This window comes from Pelodiscus sinensis, chromosome 5 (assembly GCF_052426305.1).
Source record: "Pelodiscus sinensis isolate ZL-2025 chromosome 5, ASM5242630v1, whole genome shotgun sequence".
Classification (NCBI taxonomy): Eukaryota; Metazoa; Chordata; order Testudines; family Trionychidae; genus Pelodiscus; species Pelodiscus sinensis.
This window is the reverse complement of record NC_143056.1, coordinates 79,988,462-80,006,804: the sequence shown is the minus strand read 5'-3', so window position 1 is coordinate 80,006,804 and position 18,343 is coordinate 79,988,462. Positions and strand designations below refer to the sequence as shown.

Below are 18,343 nucleotides of genomic sequence, written 5' to 3'. Positions count from 1 at the left end.
CTGTGCGGAACCCAGAGGTCTGCCTATGGTGATCTGATGGCAGGATCAGAGTCTAAATAGGATAAGACAAGTGGCAATGTGTACTGTATGTTTAAAAACCTGTTTATTAATATCTTTCCACATCTGTAGTTGAAGAATAATTCTTCTCTGGATTATACACACAAACCAAACATAGAGTTGCCTGCATTTCTGCAATTAAGAGTTTATTTTGGTAAATTACTAAATACAAAATATTATGAAGGAGGGTCTGAGCTCTCCTTGTCAGTTCTGCAGCTACTTCCAGAACCAATATATGTACCTTTTTATTATTATAGTCTCTGTTCTTCTTGTTTAGGGTGAGATGGAATAATGCCAATGTTTTTCAGAGAATAGCATTATTATTGATCATGATGGATGATAACTTTTACAGTCTTACTTGTGGATCTAAGAGCACTTTAGAAACCATTAAGAAATTGTATCTTGGAACTCCCAATTGGGTTGGCAAATAATATTCTTCCCATTTTTCAGAGGAGTAAACCAAGGCAGGGAGATAATTTGTCCATGATCATACCGAAGGGCAGTGACAAAATAAGGAGTAAGACAAATGGGCCAAAACCCACTGGCTATGTCTAGACTGGCCAGTTTTTCCGGAAAATCAGCCACTTTTCCAGAAAAACTTGCCAGCTGTCTACACTGGTGGCTTGAATTTCTGCAAAAGCACCGACGATCTCATGTAAGATTGTCAGTGTTATTGCAGAAATACTATGCTGCTCCCGTTCGGGCAAAAGTCCTTTTGCGCAAAAGTTTTGTGCAAAAGGGCCAGTGTAGACAGCCCAGATTTGTTTTCCACAAAAAAGCCCCAATCGCGAAAATGGCAATCAGGGCTTTTTTGCGGAAAAGTGCGTCTAGATTGGCACGGACACTTTTCCGCAAAAAGTGCTTTTGCAGAAAAGCGTCTGTGCCAATCTAGACGCTCTGTTCCGAAAATGCTTTTAACGGAAAACTTTTCCGTTAAAAGCATTTCCGGAAAATCATGCCAGTCTAGATGTAGCCACTATGTCTTTCCATTGACTTCAGTGCATTTTGGATCAGGCCCTAAGACTTCACATTTCCTGTTTTTATAGTCAATACTATTTCTTACATGACAATATCAAAAGTGTAAAAAAAGAAAAATATTTCAGCCACTAAATAGTTCAGCAAGAGGCTAACTAGTGTGGCCTTATACGGGCTTAACTACTACAGTGCTTATTAACATTAACAATATTATGTAGGAAAAAAAGCAAGCAAGCAAAGAACTAAATACACTGCCTAAGCAGCATTTCAAGGTCTATTTCTACTTGATTTTCTTTCACCAAATCCCAACACCTACCCTCACATAAAAGCACCTTTATTTTATTTTTTGCAAAATTAAAATAAATCTATTATATCAACTCATGAAAAACTCATTGATTAGAGGCCCTTTAAAGGAAGTTGCCCTTAGTGCATCACTAGGAAAGGGTGATCCTTTCCCAGCATGTCAGTATTGTGGAATATATTTCATTCCTAAGTATTCAATAATTTATATGGGCATTCTGAACCCCTTTGCTGGTGGTGACCATCTCACAGAGGAAATATAATATATTAAAAGAGGAAAGATGATCTACTGGTTGGGTGCTAGCCTGGGACTTGGGACATCAGGGCTTATTTTCTTGCTCCGAGACTTCCTGTGTGACTTTGGGCATGTCACTTTGTCTCTCTGTGCATCAATTCTCCATCTGTATAATGGGTATCTCTCACAGAGATACGGAAAAGATAAATACATTAAAGAACAGGAGATGCTCAGATACTACAGTAACAGAGGTCATGAGCATACTTAAGACCAAGATAGCTGGATAATATTTTGGAGCTCAGCAGTATGGGGCAGTGTTAGGTTATAGGTACAATCCAATTTCCAACATGTTTAGCATCAAGTAATCGTTACTATTTAAATATTAAACATATCCAAGTCTTCCAACTGTTAAAATGGGAGCTTATTAAAAGGCACATATTAGAATCTTCAAAATGCAAAATGACCCCCTACGTCACAATGGCAAATCTACCCCAAAGGGTCAATGTCAAAAAGTTTGGCACTACATAGTCCAGGCATGTTGGTTTCCTTGTGAACCATACACTAGGGAATGACGGGGCCAGAATCATGTCCAGATCAGATACCTAGAGCCCTGTGCGGATACAAAATTGGTATCTGCATGCACAAGAATGATCTGCAGATATCTGCAAATTTACAGGGTTCTAGATATGAAATTTGTATCTGCAGCCTCAAAAATGAGAAGTAGATATCTGTGAATTTGTAAGGCCTCTATAGATACCCTTTTTGCAGCTGGGTGAACTGGAGATGGCTTATTTGAGACTGTTAGACTCAAACTCACAACCTTCAGGATTGTGACTAAGTACCTCACCCAATCAGCCATCTCGTCTTTCAAATAGTCACTGGCTAAAATTGTTGCAGTAAGACAGACATTCACTTGAAAAAAATCAATACATTTAGCATCAACTTTGCAACATCATTCAAGCACAGTACTATGCAGACTCCATAACTGCTGAGCACTCCACCCATACCTTCATTTCATCTTGACTATATGAACTCTCTCCTCTATGGCATCTGCAGGCTCTTAAATTTCCAGCATATGCAGAATGCCACTGATGCCTCCTCAGGTGGATGAACACTTTCACTCTTGGGTCAAGCCTATCTTACAGATCTTGCTTCTTTCTATTTTCCTCCTGCAGTCCCCCTCTGCTTCCCTAGCACAAATTTCACCTGTCTCTTCACCTTGCACCAACTGATGTAAAGTAAGAGTCTGTTCTTCTGCAACTCCTGCCATCTGAAACAGACACCTATCATTGTTTCAGGCGATCACCAAACAAAATACAGGAAAAATAAAAACCCAACACCACTTTGTGATTGGGCCTAACCTTGATTTTTCTCTCTGAGTGCAAATTCTTTGGGGGGAAGAGAATGTTTATTATATCTAATGTATCTCATATCATGGTGGCAGATACCATATCTGAACATATAAAAATACTGCATACCTCAATGGCACTTGGTAAATACTACTCCTACCCACTTCTCCATCTCATTTCTCTAGCTTCATTCAAATATTGCCCCAACACATCTTTCCTCCCATGCTTTTTCTCATCTGAATTTCTCTACTATTTTTCATTTTACCAGTGAAAGAGTTTTGGAAAACAGGAGAGGTGAAAGATGCTCTGAGTAACACAGCTAAACTGTACTATTTAAAAATAGGTGCTCTTGGAAGAAAGTTTATAGGGTAGAATTCTAATTGTGCCACTTTATTCATACAGACTGAAATATACCTCTATAATCTCTCATTATTATCCATTTGATGTATTAATACAATGGAAAGTGAGGCACTGAGGGATTTACTTTTCCTGAAAATAGTAGTTTACCTGGTGGTCCAGGGGAGGGTATCTTTGGGCCACTGATCTCCAGTGCCATCTGGTAAAGGTTTTCATCTTCTTCATTAACCCCTTCTTCTCCATTTCTCCCAGGGGGCTCCTGAAGATCCAAGCTTTCTGCTTTTGGTTTCTTTAAACGTTTCACTTGGAATGTGATCTGTAAAAGAATCACATTGCAGTACCTGTGACAAATTATATACTATATTGCACATCTGAAATAAATTGGAGGATTCATTTGTGTACGTAAGAAAGTCTATTTAATTTCTACAGAACTGGATCACTTTCCTTAATGTTTTTTTCCTACAACCATCCAAATGGGCATCAGGTATCTTCATACTAACTATACCTGTTAGTGAATACTGTACTCTCCTTTTTATAATAATTTACCATTGAGGGTGAAAGTCCAAAGCCAGTTAAAGCAGAATAGCATTTTGGTTTTAGTTTTTGAATGCATGAAAGCAGCTTTTTTTTTTTTTTTTTTTTTTAAAGAAAATTGTTTATTGTTTGTCATGTTATGCTGTTCTTTGTTTTGGTTTTCAAGAAGATTGATGGTGACTGGATGCCTAACATAGTGAATGCTAATGGATATGGGGTAGGTTTAGTAGTTTAAATAGGAAAAGGACAAGTTAAAGATTACTTAGAAAAGTCAGATATCTTTAAATCATGAGTGGGCCTGATGATATAAATCCTAAAATACTCAAGGAGTTGATCGAGGAGGTATCTGAGCCATTAGCTGTCATCTTAGAAAAATCATGGAAGTTGGGACAGATTCCAGAAGACTGGAAAAGGGCAAATATAGTGGCAATCTATAAAAAGGGAAATAAGAACAACCCAGGAAACTACAGACCAGACAGTTTAACTTCTGTGTCAGGGAAGATAACAGAGCAAATAATTAAGGAATTCATCTGCAAACATCTGGATGATAATAAGGTGACAGATAATAGCCAGCATAGATTTGTAAAGAACAATTCATGTCAAACCAATCTGATAGCTTTCTTTGATAGGATAACAAATCTTGTAGATAAGGGGGAAGCAGTCAACATGGTATACTTAGACTTTGGTAAAACATTTGATATGGTCTCAACGTGACCTTATCAATAAACTATAAGGTGGGTATATAACTGGCTGGATAACCATTCTCAGACAGTATTTATTAATTATTCACAGTCATGCTGGAAGGGCATTACAAGTGGTGTTCTGCAGGGGTCAGTTTTGGGACTAGTTCTGTTCAATATCTTCATCAATGATTTAGATATTGGCCTAAAAATACACTTATTAAATTTGCAGATGATACTAAGCTGGGAGGGATAGCAAGTGCTTTGGAGGATAGGGTCAATTCAAAATGATCTGGACAAACTGGAGAAATGGTCTGAAGTAAATAGGATGAAGTTTAATAAGGACAAATGCAAAGTACTCCACTTAGGAAGGAACAATCCATTTCACACAAAGAATGGGAAGCAACTGTCTAGGAAGGAATACTGCAAAAAGAGATCTAGGAGTCAGAGTGCACTTCAAGCTGAATATGAGTCAAGAGTGTGACACTTGCAGAAAAAGCAAACATGATTCTAGGATACATTAACAGAAGTGTTGTAAGCAAGACACGAGAAGTCATTCTTCTGCTCTACTCTGCACTGATTAGGCTTCAGTTGGAGTATTGTATCCAGTTCTGGGCACCTCATTTCAAGAAAGACATGGAGAAATTGGAGAAGGTCCAGAGAAGAGCAACAAAATGATCAGAGGTCTAGAAAACACGATTTATGAGGGAAAATTGAAAGGACTGGGTTTGTTTAGTTTAGAAAAGGGAAAACAGAGGAGACATAATAGCAGTTTTCAAGTATCTAAAAAGGGGTTACAAGGAGGAGGGAGAAAAATTGTTCTTGACTTCTGATGATAGGGACAAGAAGCAATGAACTTAAATTGCAGCAAGGGCGGTTTAGGTTTGACATTAGGAAAAATGTCCTAACTATCAGGGTGGTTAAACACTGGAATAAATTGCCTAGGTAGGTCGTGGAATCTCCATCACTGGAAATATTTAAGAGCATGTTAGACAGACATCTATCAGGGCAATCTAGATGGGGCTTGGTCCTGCCGTGAGGGCAGGGCAGTGGACTTGATAATCTCTTGAGGTCCCTTACAGTTCTAGTATTATGATTGTATGCATTTTGTGCTTCATCGCAAAAGTAGTTCTAATAAAAGATATTACAAGGGTGGCCAAACTGCAGCTCTCAACCTGTGTATGGCTTTTACAGTTAAAGCATGGAGTCACTTATGCCTCTCTCCCACATTCTTCACTTATTAGAATAGACAAAGAAGGGAACTTGGGGCTTCTTCTTTATCAGGAGAGGGTCTGAAGCCCTAAGCCATGGCAGGTGCCTCCCACAGGGCTGAAGTCCTGAGAACTCCCTCCTCACAGGACAGCGGTCCTTAGCCCTGCCACCCAGCCACAGGGCAGAAGCTCTGATCCTAGCAGGCACACTTTGTGGAGCTGAAGCCCCAAGCTTAGGTCAGCATGCATTGCTCTCCAACTTTTGAAGATTATCCTATTGGGCTCACAGGGTCAGTAAGTTTGGCCACCCTTGAGATATTTCCTCACCTGCCTTGTGTGTCTCAATTTATTAGTGTATTTATCAAAATTAATTCAGTTCTGCCAGGTTTGAGAGCATGGGAGAATATCCTCTACCTGCACAATGCAGTGCAAACTTAATTCCCATTCACTGGCAGTGAGTCTCAACCATCACCTCATGAGGGTCTCTCGACTACCCCAAAGGTAAGAGGTGTACTTAGACTCAATCATTCATTCAATATTTGGCCTCATTTTTACCAATGAAGATGTTAATTAGTAACAATGCTGGTTGTAGTTTTGTCTGTAAGGAGGTGAACTGAAACTACCAATTTATTTTACACGGACACTCAACCAGCTCTCAGCTGATTATGTCTTTTGGACAGTTATGACCCAGGAAAGCCTGATAACTTAAGAGATTCAAGAGTGTATTTCAGGTTGAACTGTTGAGCCTCCCTCCAAACCATCATTATTGCAATCATGATACGTGCCCTACCAAATTTATGGTCCATTTTGGTCAATTTAATGATCACAGGATTTTAAAAATTGTAAATTTCATTATTTCCACTATTTAAATCTGAAATTTCACAGTTCTGTAATTGTAGGGATCCTGACCCAAAAAGGAGTTGTGAGGGGAATAGCAAAGTTATTGCAGGGGTAGTTGTGAGGGGTTGCAGTACTGCTACCCTTACTTCTATGCTGCTGCTGGTGGCGGTGCTGCCTTCCGAGCAGGGCAGCTAGAGAGCAGCGTCAGGAGGCCAGGAGCCCAACTCTGAAGACAGAGTCACCTTCAGCACCAGCGCAGAAGGATAGTATGGTATTGTATTGCCTCTCAGTCAGCATCTGCCATTATGTGGCTGCCCAGCTCTGCAGACAGCAGCACAGAAGCAAATGTGACAAGATATGATACTGCCACCCTTCTTCAGAGCTGGGCACCCAGCCAACAGGCACCGAGCTCTGGCAGCCCAGCTCTGAAAGGCAACACAGAAGTAAGCATGGTAATATTGTACTCCCCCAATAACCTGGTGACTCCCCTTGCAACTCCCTTTTGGGTCAGGACCCCCAATTTGAGAAATACTGGTTTTCCCCCATGAAACCTATGTTGTACAGGACAAAAACACAGAAAAGACCAGATTTTATTGACTATGACATGTTTGTTCCTGGCTGTGAATTTGGTACGTTGAATGTTATTAAACTAATTCTTGCAAATGAATGCTCTTACCCACTCAGCTTCATCATCATCTCCACAATCTCCAAAACAGGAGCTAGCCAGTCCATCCTGAGAACCAGTTTTTAAAACCCGGATTCCCTGCAAGTCCATCCGACGCCCTTTCACCTCCAGTGCCCCCTCAAAGGCTTCAAGAGACCAGGAGTTTTCAAACTCATCCACCAAGGCCAACATCTCTTCAGACATCTGAGCATCTCCCAGACTCTCCATCCCTTCTGAGTCATTGCTTTCTGCAATAACGGTGTCTGAAACGAAGCGTCAATAAATGTCACCAAAATTATTGTGTTACACAAGTACCCAAAAGCAGTACAAAGGATATGACTGTTTTATGCCTAAAGTCTTCTACCTGCGCAAATATGACACATACCTTTTAACACCTTTAATTAGTAAGCATCAAGGATGATACAAGTGAGGAACATCCTACAATTTTTTAAGAGAGCCTGAAATAGGATTTTCTTCCAATACTCTGGCTTGTTAGAATTCTTCAAAACTGTCAAGCTGTAAGAGTTGATTTATCATTATAAGGCTGTCATGAAAGCTGGACTGATGACAATATTTTGTTTTAATGAACAGAACTCAAATATTTCATGTGACTGAATCCCTTTCCTCACCACGAACAGATGCTTCACACAAAGCATTTTGCGGCGAGTCATAAGCAAACAAGGCTGAGGTAAAATTTGGGCCCTGCTCTGACTATGACAGTTGTGCTCTCAGTACCTACCTAATTTTTTCCCCCCCAAAAATCAGAAATGTTGAATAGGAAGATCACTGTTTGTTCACTGTGTGCCACAGTTGAACAGAAGCCATTGGAAAGTATGAAAATATACATCGCTGCATAACGATGCTTTATCAATTGCTGGTTCAAAAATGGTCAATTCTCATTGTTCTTCTCCCTGTTTACAGCAATTCTCTTTCAGTGGGAAGATATGTAGCTGCTTTTCCGTATGTTACTGAGCTCAAGCACCTGCATGAAGTAAACCTCCATGTCCTGATCTTACCAAATCTACCTTACTCTCCCCTCTTTTATCTAGTACAGTTGATTCAGGAATTATCAAGGTATGAATGAGATGGTTATACACATCCCAAAGGTGTCTTCCAGGAAACAGGCTCGAGGAAGAAGAGTGGGAAACAGAACATGATCAGTTTTAAAGGTTACTTGTTTTTCTTCCTCTCTATTCCTGTAAAATGGTTAACAGGAATAAGGAGACAAAATAAGGAATTTTCAAGTGCCACAGAGGGAAATGTTACCAAGATCATTTAAGCAGTTTACCTCATTTCTATTGTGTTTCACTAGGGAAAGCAAAAGGGAGGAAAACTCACCAAGACTGCTGTCTGAGGAGGTCAAAACATTAATGCACACAATTCTCTAACTCTTGTGTCATGAAGGGGATTATTTAAAGGCCTTATACAGTACATCCCTAGTAAAACTCCCAATAGAAAGGCAGAATGTGTCAAAAGATGCTTCACACATTATTTTTAAACTTTATAATTTCTTAAAGGTTTTATTAATATTTCAATTTGAAAGGGAAAAGCAGTTCAAGAAACATGTCATGTTTCAGTAAGTGAGAGTATTGTACACAATCTGTGTTTTTGCCCAGACTAGTGCTTGAGAGGTAAAAGAAACTCAGTCATAATCTTGGGTCGCAGCACCTTTAATTTGTTAGATATTTCGAAAGGATTAGAAAGATCAAATAAGAAATCAACTGAATTAATGGTGTATCTTCTATCTTGTCCTGAGTGTTTCACCTTGTGTTAACCAAAACTGGAGAGCACAACTATTGGAAGGAAAAAAGCTCTTCTGGAAAGGAAGCCGGGCTTGAAGTGTAGAAAGTAGCTCATTATTGAAGCCTGCACCGAAATTCCAAGGCTGACTTACTTTCCAGCCGCAGGGAGGAAGGGTCTCCTGTTGAACTCTGAACAAAGGCTTCTGGATCTTCTTCTATACCTCCCTCAGAGTTTTCTTCCTCAGCTGTGATTACTGACTCTTGGTGGTCACCAAAGTACTTCTGCTTGTCATGGCTTCCATCAGGGTTTCTCTCATGACAGTGGCCTGTGAAAAACAAAGATTCATATACAGTATAAACCCTCTAGACACATCATCATCTAATACAAACCCTGAGTTATTTAGGTGCAAAACCAATGATCCAGATAAGACACTCCACTCCTTTCACTCTCTCACTTCAGTGGGAGTGTAGCATGCTAAGTTCTGTGTTAGACTAGGCCACTAAAAATTACAGAATGCAAGGATCTCAGATGCTTAACCTTCCCTAATTTTCTCTTTCATTAGTAGCACCATTTCTTCTGCTATAAGATCACTGAAGCAACTAATACTGGGGAGGGGGGTGGAGAGGGGGAAGAATATGGATTCTGGGCGCTAACTTTGCTGTCTATTTCTGAAGCACAAGTTAAGTTAGTCATGGTATTACTATTTACCCAAATCAAAATCATAAATTCATTAAGCTGAACATTTAACTCAAAATTTAGAACTCCTTGGTGTTGGTGTTCAAATTTGGAAGCACAGAATGCACTGAAGACAAAAAAAAAGAACATGCAAAACATCTGGGAAAAATTTCACAATAATCAGATGCAGAAGAAGAGAGACAGTAAAGAGCATAGATAAAGCAATGTATCCATTTATCTGCACTACGACTCAAGTGTGCTCTTGGCATCCTTAGGTAAATAAGTGATGGGGCTAAATCTCAAGAATCTGAAAAATACCCTGAAATTAGGAGTAGCCACTTAATCTACAAACTTATAACAATATTTTCAATCTTCATGGTACATTTCAACTGCATATCTCAAATGGCTTCCTAGTAAAAGTCAGACTTCCTACCTTGTACACTTATATGGCTGTTGTTACAGCAGTATCTGAGCACCTAGGAATTGTATCTATCAGTGTAAGGAATCAAATGTCTATCCCTCATAAAACCCCAGTGAAGGAAGGAAGTGCTATTAATCACCATCTTACAACTAGAGAACAGAGGCATAGAGAGACTAAATGACAAAGGAAATCCGCACTGGAATAGTGAACTGATATTCTGAGTTCCAAACTAGCATCCTAATCACTAGAGCTCCCTTTTTGTCTTCTGTGAGTGAGGTAATCATTATTATACTCTGTATCACTGAGAAGCGAAGCAATGAATTAGTGGCAGAGTTGGAAATAAAATGCAGTTCCACAAAGATGTAAGACCCAGAACCAATCACTGGTTTTCAACCTAAGGATGTTAACTAGCCGTTAATTTACTAGTCGAGGAGCCGATGGAATTTCCATCAACTACTGGTTAGGCACTTTCACATTTCAAAGGAGGAATGCAGAACTTTGGGTGCAGCCCAAAGGTTTTGGAACAAATAGAAAAACTTAATGTTAACAAATCTCCAGGACCGGATGGCATTCATCCAAGGGTTCTAAAAGAACTCAAATGGGAAATTGCTGAGCTATTATCTGTGGTTTGTAACCTATCCTTTAAATCGGCTTCCGTACCTAATGACTGGAAGGTAGCCAACGTGACACCAATATTTAAAAAGGGCTCTAGAGGCGATCCTGGCAATTACAGACCGGTAAGTCTAACTTCAGTACCGGGCAAATTAGTCGAAACAATAGTAAAGAATAAAATTGTGAAGCATGTAGAAGAACATAATTTATTGGACAAAAATCAACATGGTTTCTGGGAAATCCTGTTTTACTAATCTGTTAGAGTTCTTTGAAGGGGTTAACAAACATGCGGACAAGGGGGATCCAGTAGATATAGTATACTTGGATTTTCAGAAAGCCTTTGACAAGGTCTCTCACCAAAGGCTCTTGTGTGAATTACATGGCCATGGGATAAGAGGGAAGGTCCTTTCTTGGATTGAGAACTGGTTAAAAGACAGGAAACAAAGGGTGAGAATAAATGGTAAATTTTCAGATTGGAGAGGGGTAACTAGTGGTGTCCCCCAAGAGTCAGTCCTGAGACCAATCCTTTTCAACTTATTCATAAATGATCTGGAGAAAGGGGTAAGCAGTGAGGTAGTAAAGTTTGCAGATGATACAAAACTGTTTAGGATAGTCAAGACAGAAGCAGACTGTGAGGGACTCCAAGAAGATCTCACCAAACTGAGTGATTGGGCAACAAAATGGCAAATGAAATTTAATGTGGATAAGTGTAAAGTAATGCACATTGGGAAAAATAACCCCAACTATACGTACAGTATGATGGGGGCTAATTTGGCTGCGACAAATCAGGAAAGAGATCTTGGAGTTATCGTGGACAGTTCTCTGAGAACTTCCACACAGTGTGCAGCGGCGGTCAAAAAGGCAAATAGGATGCTAGGAATTATTAGGAAAGGGATAGAAAATAAGACTCAGAATATCTTACTGCCCCTGTATAAAACTATGGTACGCCAACATCTTGAATACTGTGTACAGATGTGGTCTCCTCACCTTAAAAAAGATATTTTGGCCTTGGAAAGGGTTCAAAAAAGGGCAACTAAAATGATTAGGGGTTTGGAAAGGGTCCCATATGAGGAGAGGTTAAAGCGACTGGGACTTTTCAGTTTAGAAAAGAGGAGACTGAGGGGGGGGATATGATAGAGGTCTATAAAATCATGAGTGGTGTGGAGAGGGCCGATAAAGAAAAGTTATTTATTAGTTCCCTAAATAGAAGAACTAGAGGACACCAAATGAAATTAATGGGGAGCAGGTTTAAAACTAATAAAAGAAAGTTCTTCACACAGCGTGTGGTCAACCTGTGGAACTCCTTGCCAGAGGAGGCTGTGAAGGCTAGGACTATAATAGAGTTTAAAGAGACGCTAGATAATTTCCTGGAGGTTAGGTCCATAAAAGGCTATTAGCCAGGGGATAAATGGTGTCCTTGGCCTCTGTTTGTCAGAGGCTGGAGAGGGATGGCAGGAGACAAATCGCTTGATCATTGTCTTCGGTCCACCCTCTCTGGGGCACCTGGTGCTGGCCACTGTCCGTAGACAGGATACTGGGCTAGATGGACCTTTGGTCTGACCCAATACGGCCATTCTTATGTTCTTATGTTCTCTAACTGCATGCAGGCCAGCTATGAAATGTACAAGAGTCCCCAGTAGGGGCGCTTGTGTAATTCAAAGTGGAAGAACTCTCACGGAGACTCGGGTCAGTGGAACTCCCCAAGCTGATCCCAGACTTAGCAGAAATGCCACGTGGAGCCCAGGATCATCTGGGGAGTCCCCAGCTGACCTCGGGCTCTGCATGGCGCTGCTGCTTAGAAATGCTGAAGCAGCATTTCAAAGGAGTAGCGCCGCACAGCTGATCCCGGGATCAGCTATGCGGCATTGCCGCTATCTGATAGAGGCAGCAAAGGGGTGTGGGGCATGGAGAAATCAACTCGTCAACTGACTATCTGATAAGCATTTGCTTATCGGATAGTCAACTAGTCCTTAACATCCTTATTTCAATCTTTCCCACACAATTATAGGATCATCCTCTCACAAAAAAGGGACAGAGAAAGGAAGGGTGGTTGTGACTTCCAGGCTGAAAAACCATGGAACAGATCACAACAACTCCAAAGACACAATATCTTCCATTCTTGATATGGAACTTCGGAATTTCTCTGTCTTTGTAGGAACTCCCCCATCCGCCAATAATTGGATTTTCAGAGGTAACAAACAATGAGAATTGTCAGTGACCAGAAACCTGAAAAATCAGTCCATCTGGGGAGTCGCAAAAAAGTACTAGACCTGTAAGCTTCCTATTGACCGTAAATATTTACTGATTTCTAGCTTTTCAGCTGTATATCAAGATGCTGGCTAAACTACATCTATAAAATGTGTGAATGAAGAAACAAAATGTAAAAAGCAAACTTCATTAGCTGTTGCAACATTGCTATACAATTAAATTCTGGTTTTCACATTTTACTTTTTACCAGTTATCGTATCTCTACCTTTTCCCCCTTTAAGTTTCCCCTTCAATGAAAATTTAATTGGCTTAATCTTTTAAAATCTCTGCAATACGCAGAGAGCTTCATGTGTAATTTATAAGAAATAGCATGCACAGGACCCCAAAGCTGAAATTAGTCCTTCTGGATGACATCAAAACCAGACTGACTTTGATGCAAGTCAGGTGCATTCTAAGAATATGATGCCCTTCAGCAGAGGGAATGCTGGTCAACTTAAGATTCTGATAAAAAGCAGAAGAGAGTGTGGTATAGCCTTTTTTTTAAACTACTATTTTAAAACTAAAGGAAGAAAAAACTGTTTACTGCAAGGGAAAAAAACTAAGATAGGTTTAAAATAATTACTTAGGACTAGCTTCATTAACATTAATTTACAAACACTGCAGCTAAAAATAGTCTGCATGAGAGTGCTGGTTTCTTGGGATCAGAAGTGCTGCTATATATAGAAAACCAAGTGGCCTAATTTTTTAAATTACTGTTTTCAGTTGTCTGACATCACTGGGGAAGAGAGAAGCTGGTTGAAACCAAAGATCTTTGCAGACTGGATCAAGTCACTGATGTTGCTAAAAAATCTCAAGTTAGAACTTTAAATCTGCTGTCCCCATTGATGGGTGTCAGAAGAATAACTAGAGAATATGGGATTAGAAGACATAGCCCAGAAGCATGTGATCATTCATGGCTGTAAATTTTTATCTGTATTACTATAACAGAGCAGTCCCTGTAATGGATCAGAATTCCACCGCATTAGGCACTGTACAAATAGATCAAAAGGACATTCCCTGGTCCAAAACCTAAGCTTTTTATTTTCAGCCTCACTCCTGTATTCTAGCTTCCTAGAGTGTCTGTCTGAATTTTGGGTGATGGATTTTGCTAATTCTTCATAGATCTTGACATGGCTGGTGTTATAGAGAAACTAGTGACCTGAGATGTGCAATAAAGTTTTTTTTACATCTAATTACTCTGAAAAGTGACTAAATAAATGTCACTTTCTTACTCGCAGACCTGATTTGTGTGTAGAGCTACTGCTGATAAAGCCAAGACAGAATGCACTGGATTCTATTCTACCATGTGCAATACTGAGAGAACTGTTTACTAAGTTCCATTCAATGACAACTGTGTTACACTGCTGATAAAAAGGTTGCACAGGTGATAATTTGGCCTGCAAGGTCTGTATTATGTGATGTAGAAGGGAGAAAAAAGCACTTTTAAAGTGAGCCCATTTAATGTGAAAATCAGGGACATGTTAATGATGGGACATAAGTTGAGTCCCCTTTGAACAGGAGTACATATCAATTGAATTAATCTTCTGTCAATTGCTACCTCTGTGTTTATTTCACTTTCTTCTCCATAACTCATTGATAGGCCCTGGGTGACCAATGATGAACATTGAACTAGCAATACATTTCCCTGATTAGTATGGATAGATTTTCCTTCTTTATTCCCCACCCTGAACTTCTACAATATCATGTTATAAAGTGCATATTGATAGCATGGTTTTTCCAGATGAAAACCTCAACCCACCAGATAAACGATGCTAGAAACAATCATGTTATCATGGTTGGCATTAGCATGGTTACAAATGCAGTCTAAACAGAATGGGTACATTTCATTTGAATGAATAGAATTACATTATGCAAATATACAGGAGAGAAAAAGTATCTAATTAGGAATGTATATGCCCCATTCAGGATTGCTGACAAGGGGAGAGGGAGGGACAAAAGAGGCAGCTGCCCCAGGACTCTGCAATTTAAAAGGGGCTTGCACTGCTGAAGCAGCAACAAAAAGCAGCAAAGGGATGGGAAAAGTAAAGATGCTACGATCATGGGGATTCCCAATATTGTCAATTATGGGTCAGTTCAAAAATTAAGTACATGAGGAAGAAAAAGTGGTAACAGACTCTACTGTTGTAATGATACATTAAGATTACAGGGCTATGGTAAAATATGGAAGAAAAATTAAAAAACCTGCGATAGGACATGCATCATAACAACAAACAATTCTCTTCCCATTCTCCAAGATGAACTGGCTTTTTGCTACCACAGTGTATGATTCTGCTCCCATTGAAGCCAATGGAAATGGTGCCATTGACTTAAATAAGGGCAAGATTGTGCTCCAGAATTGCTTATAAATAATACAAACATACTGAAAAGTTCCAAAGCATCAAGTAGCCAGTCAAAATCATAGAACCACAGAATCCTAGGGCTGGAAGAGACCTCAGGAAGTCGTCGAGTCCAACCCCCTAACTAAATCATAGCACTAGATAGTATCAGAGGGGTAGCCGCATTAGTCTGGATCTGCAAAAGTGACAAGGAGTCCTGTAGCACCTTATAGACTAACAGATATATTGGAGCATAAGCTTTCGTGGGCAAAAACCAACTTCATCAGATGCATCCAACAAAGTGGGTCTTTGCCCACGAAAGCTTATGCTCCAATACATCTGTTAGTCTATAGGGTGCTACAGGACTCCTTGTCACTATAACACTAGACAGTGCTTGTCAAGGACTATAGTTGGCATCCAGCATTGTCAGATAGTGAAGGACATAAGTTTTCCTTCTCCAGTGGAATACTGCCAAGTCAGCTCATCAGCTAACATTTAACTAAATAATTCTCCTTTTCTGTTTTCCATTTCTCTGCTGTCTTGTCACTGCTTTGGACTTAATTTGCTAGATGTTAAGCACTACACTCCTGAAAGCATAAGCTATGATTTCTAACAGTTGCTTAAGTTGTAGAACTTCCTAATATTATTAAAGAGATATCAATGCAGAATTAAAAATTCAGATTACTGAACTCTCTTTTCATTATTTCACACAGAAAGGTTATTCATAGTTAGAGGGTGTTTTTTAAAAAATGTGAACACTCCCATGCAAAGTCAGAAACTTTAAGTCAATAGTATTTGCAATAGTGCCTATGAATCAGAAAGTGGAGCTAACTAGAAACTGAGTGAAATGCAAAAACTAAGCACCCTATTGAGTGGTGAAAAGTGAAAGGTAGTTTTAATTGTCAATTATAATTTAAGCTGTTAGTAGTAAACTCTTTCTTTAAGCTTACTTGATGGTGGCCTTTATTCACCTAGGCAGGGATTTCCAAAAGCACTCCAGACTGGCCCGCGTCTGTTCTCATGGAAGTGAAGTTTCAGGGGAGCAAAGGTAGGCCAACATAGAATTATACTGAACCCACCCACCCACATACACCAGTGTGTAGACTGCGTCACAACATGCTGTGCCTTATGCAAGCAGAACAAGCCACCTCATTTTAATTTTATAATGAACAATGTAAAGTTCATTCTTTTTATTACATTTATTCCAGTAACAGGTTTTCAATTAAGAGAACTATTATAGAGTACATCAGAGTCTTGAACTGTAAGAAAATATTTTTTATTTAACCCGATAATAGCAAAAATATCATTTAAATTCAATAAATCTCTTAAAATAGATTTATTTTTAAGACTAACCATAAATCTCAGTACAGCAGTTTTCATCATGAAGGCTTTTTAGTTATTTATTTAAACAGACAAATGCTGTCTGATATAAACAGATTTCTTGTTCACATGAAGAGATTGCAATACTTTACCATTGTATAATGGACCGATCCCTGATGAGCACAGTACCACAAATTGCCCTTATGAAATATAAACCAACAATAACTAAAATATGAAAAGAAAAATTGAACAGGAAGATCTGCCTGTTTAAATTTGTATGCTATGTGTTCTGAAAGAGACACACACACACACACAAAACAACATACCCTTGGAGAATCCATTGGGCTGCTTTATAAACAGTGTAGCAAATTCTATAAAAATATCCTCTTCAATAATTAAGGGGAGGGGGAGTGAAGGGCAAGAGGGGACCTAGCTATATTAAAACCTTCCTTTTTTCTCCTCGCTCGTCACTGGCTACAACAGAAGCTCATTCTTTATGACGTGAGTATAGTAGCCACAGCGTGCTCTCAGTGTTGTCTGGGAACAGGGCCCAAACATGGAAGAAGAAATCTAAATTTAACTCTCCAACCCCGTCAGCAGATAAGAGAGACTAGGAAATGAGACTAGCAATGCCTCTCTCAGGGTGCTCCAGTGCTACATATAGAGCAGCAGGTTATGCAGCACTGTGGCCTGAATTTTAATTCGTGCCTCAAAAATTACTCTATTTCCTTTGGAGAAAGGGGGAGAAAGAAACACACACACACACCCAGATGGCTTGTCCTCAGTGAGTTTCCTATACACTTGGCTCTCCACTTACTAAGTAAAAATATTTAAATTATTGAAAAACACTATTACTTCTCTCTCCACATGGTTAAGTCAGTTCATAATCACATAACAGACCATTCAGCTCAACCAGAAGACAGACTTCCACCACTGGTTGCAAGCAGTGAACTTCCTGAAGGTGGTCTGATGTCAACTTTTGATCAGGGACTGATTCTCCCAGTCACTACTACAACTAAAGACAATATAGGTCCACTAAATTTAAGAGAAAGTCTATACAGACCTCACTTTTAAAGAAAGCTCTTCCTTGTTAGAAGAGTCAAGTCTGGTCTACACACAGATTTTATTTGCATATAACTTTTTTTGGTCAGCAGGGTTTTCCAAAATAGCTGTACTGGAGTAAAAGTGCTGTTAGATTGGCTTAGTTTTTTCCTTTTCCTGTACATGAATAAGTCATATGTGTTAAAGCATCTTTTTTATCCCATTAAGGATCATACTTCTTTAACTATGCTGGTATAATTAAAGTAGGGTAATTTATGTGTAGACAAACGCTTAGCCTGACATCATAATTGACTAGCCCATACCCACTCCACTTTGAAACCCTCATCTTCCTTAGCACAAACTGCCACCGAACCATTGTTACAGGGGTTTTTTGACTAGTGTTACTTAGGTAAGATTACAGGACCAGGAACATGTCTATCTGTGGGTCAGACCTTATGATTCCCTACCTGCCTGAATGAGACTACTACTGTGAGTTAGACTATTCACATGTAAGGGAACTGCAGGATCAAACACTCTGTTTGATAATCACCAGTTCAACTGATAAGAGACACATGTATGTAATAATGAAAAATAATACTGCTAGAGTCATTTATGTCATGTTCTAAGTCCAACATTGCAAAATCAGGTAAATAAACTGCATTTACTTTGACTGTCTCACTCGTGCTCTGCCCATGAATGATAAGGTAACTACTTCTACACTCCCACCACCCTCAGATTTCAGACAC

General features: G+C 39.4%; 1 protein-coding gene across 2 annotated transcripts in view; it reads right to left on the bottom strand.

Annotated features, from left to right (window-relative positions):
- The window catches only part of TTC17 (tetratricopeptide repeat domain 17), a 79,815-nt gene that overhangs the window by 14,278 nt on the left and 47,194 nt on the right, over positions 1–18,343 (bottom strand). For both annotated transcript variants that reach the window (XM_025185316.3, XM_089778548.1), the window contains exons 17-19: positions 9,097–9,270; positions 7,215–7,465; positions 3,424–3,589 (exon numbers count right to left, since the gene is read on the bottom strand). In XM_025185316.3, coding sequence (XP_025041101.3) covers positions 3,424–3,589; positions 7,215–7,465; positions 9,097–9,270 — 591 coding nt within the window. The remainder of the gene's footprint in view (positions 1–3,423; positions 3,590–7,214; positions 7,466–9,096; positions 9,271–18,343) is intronic.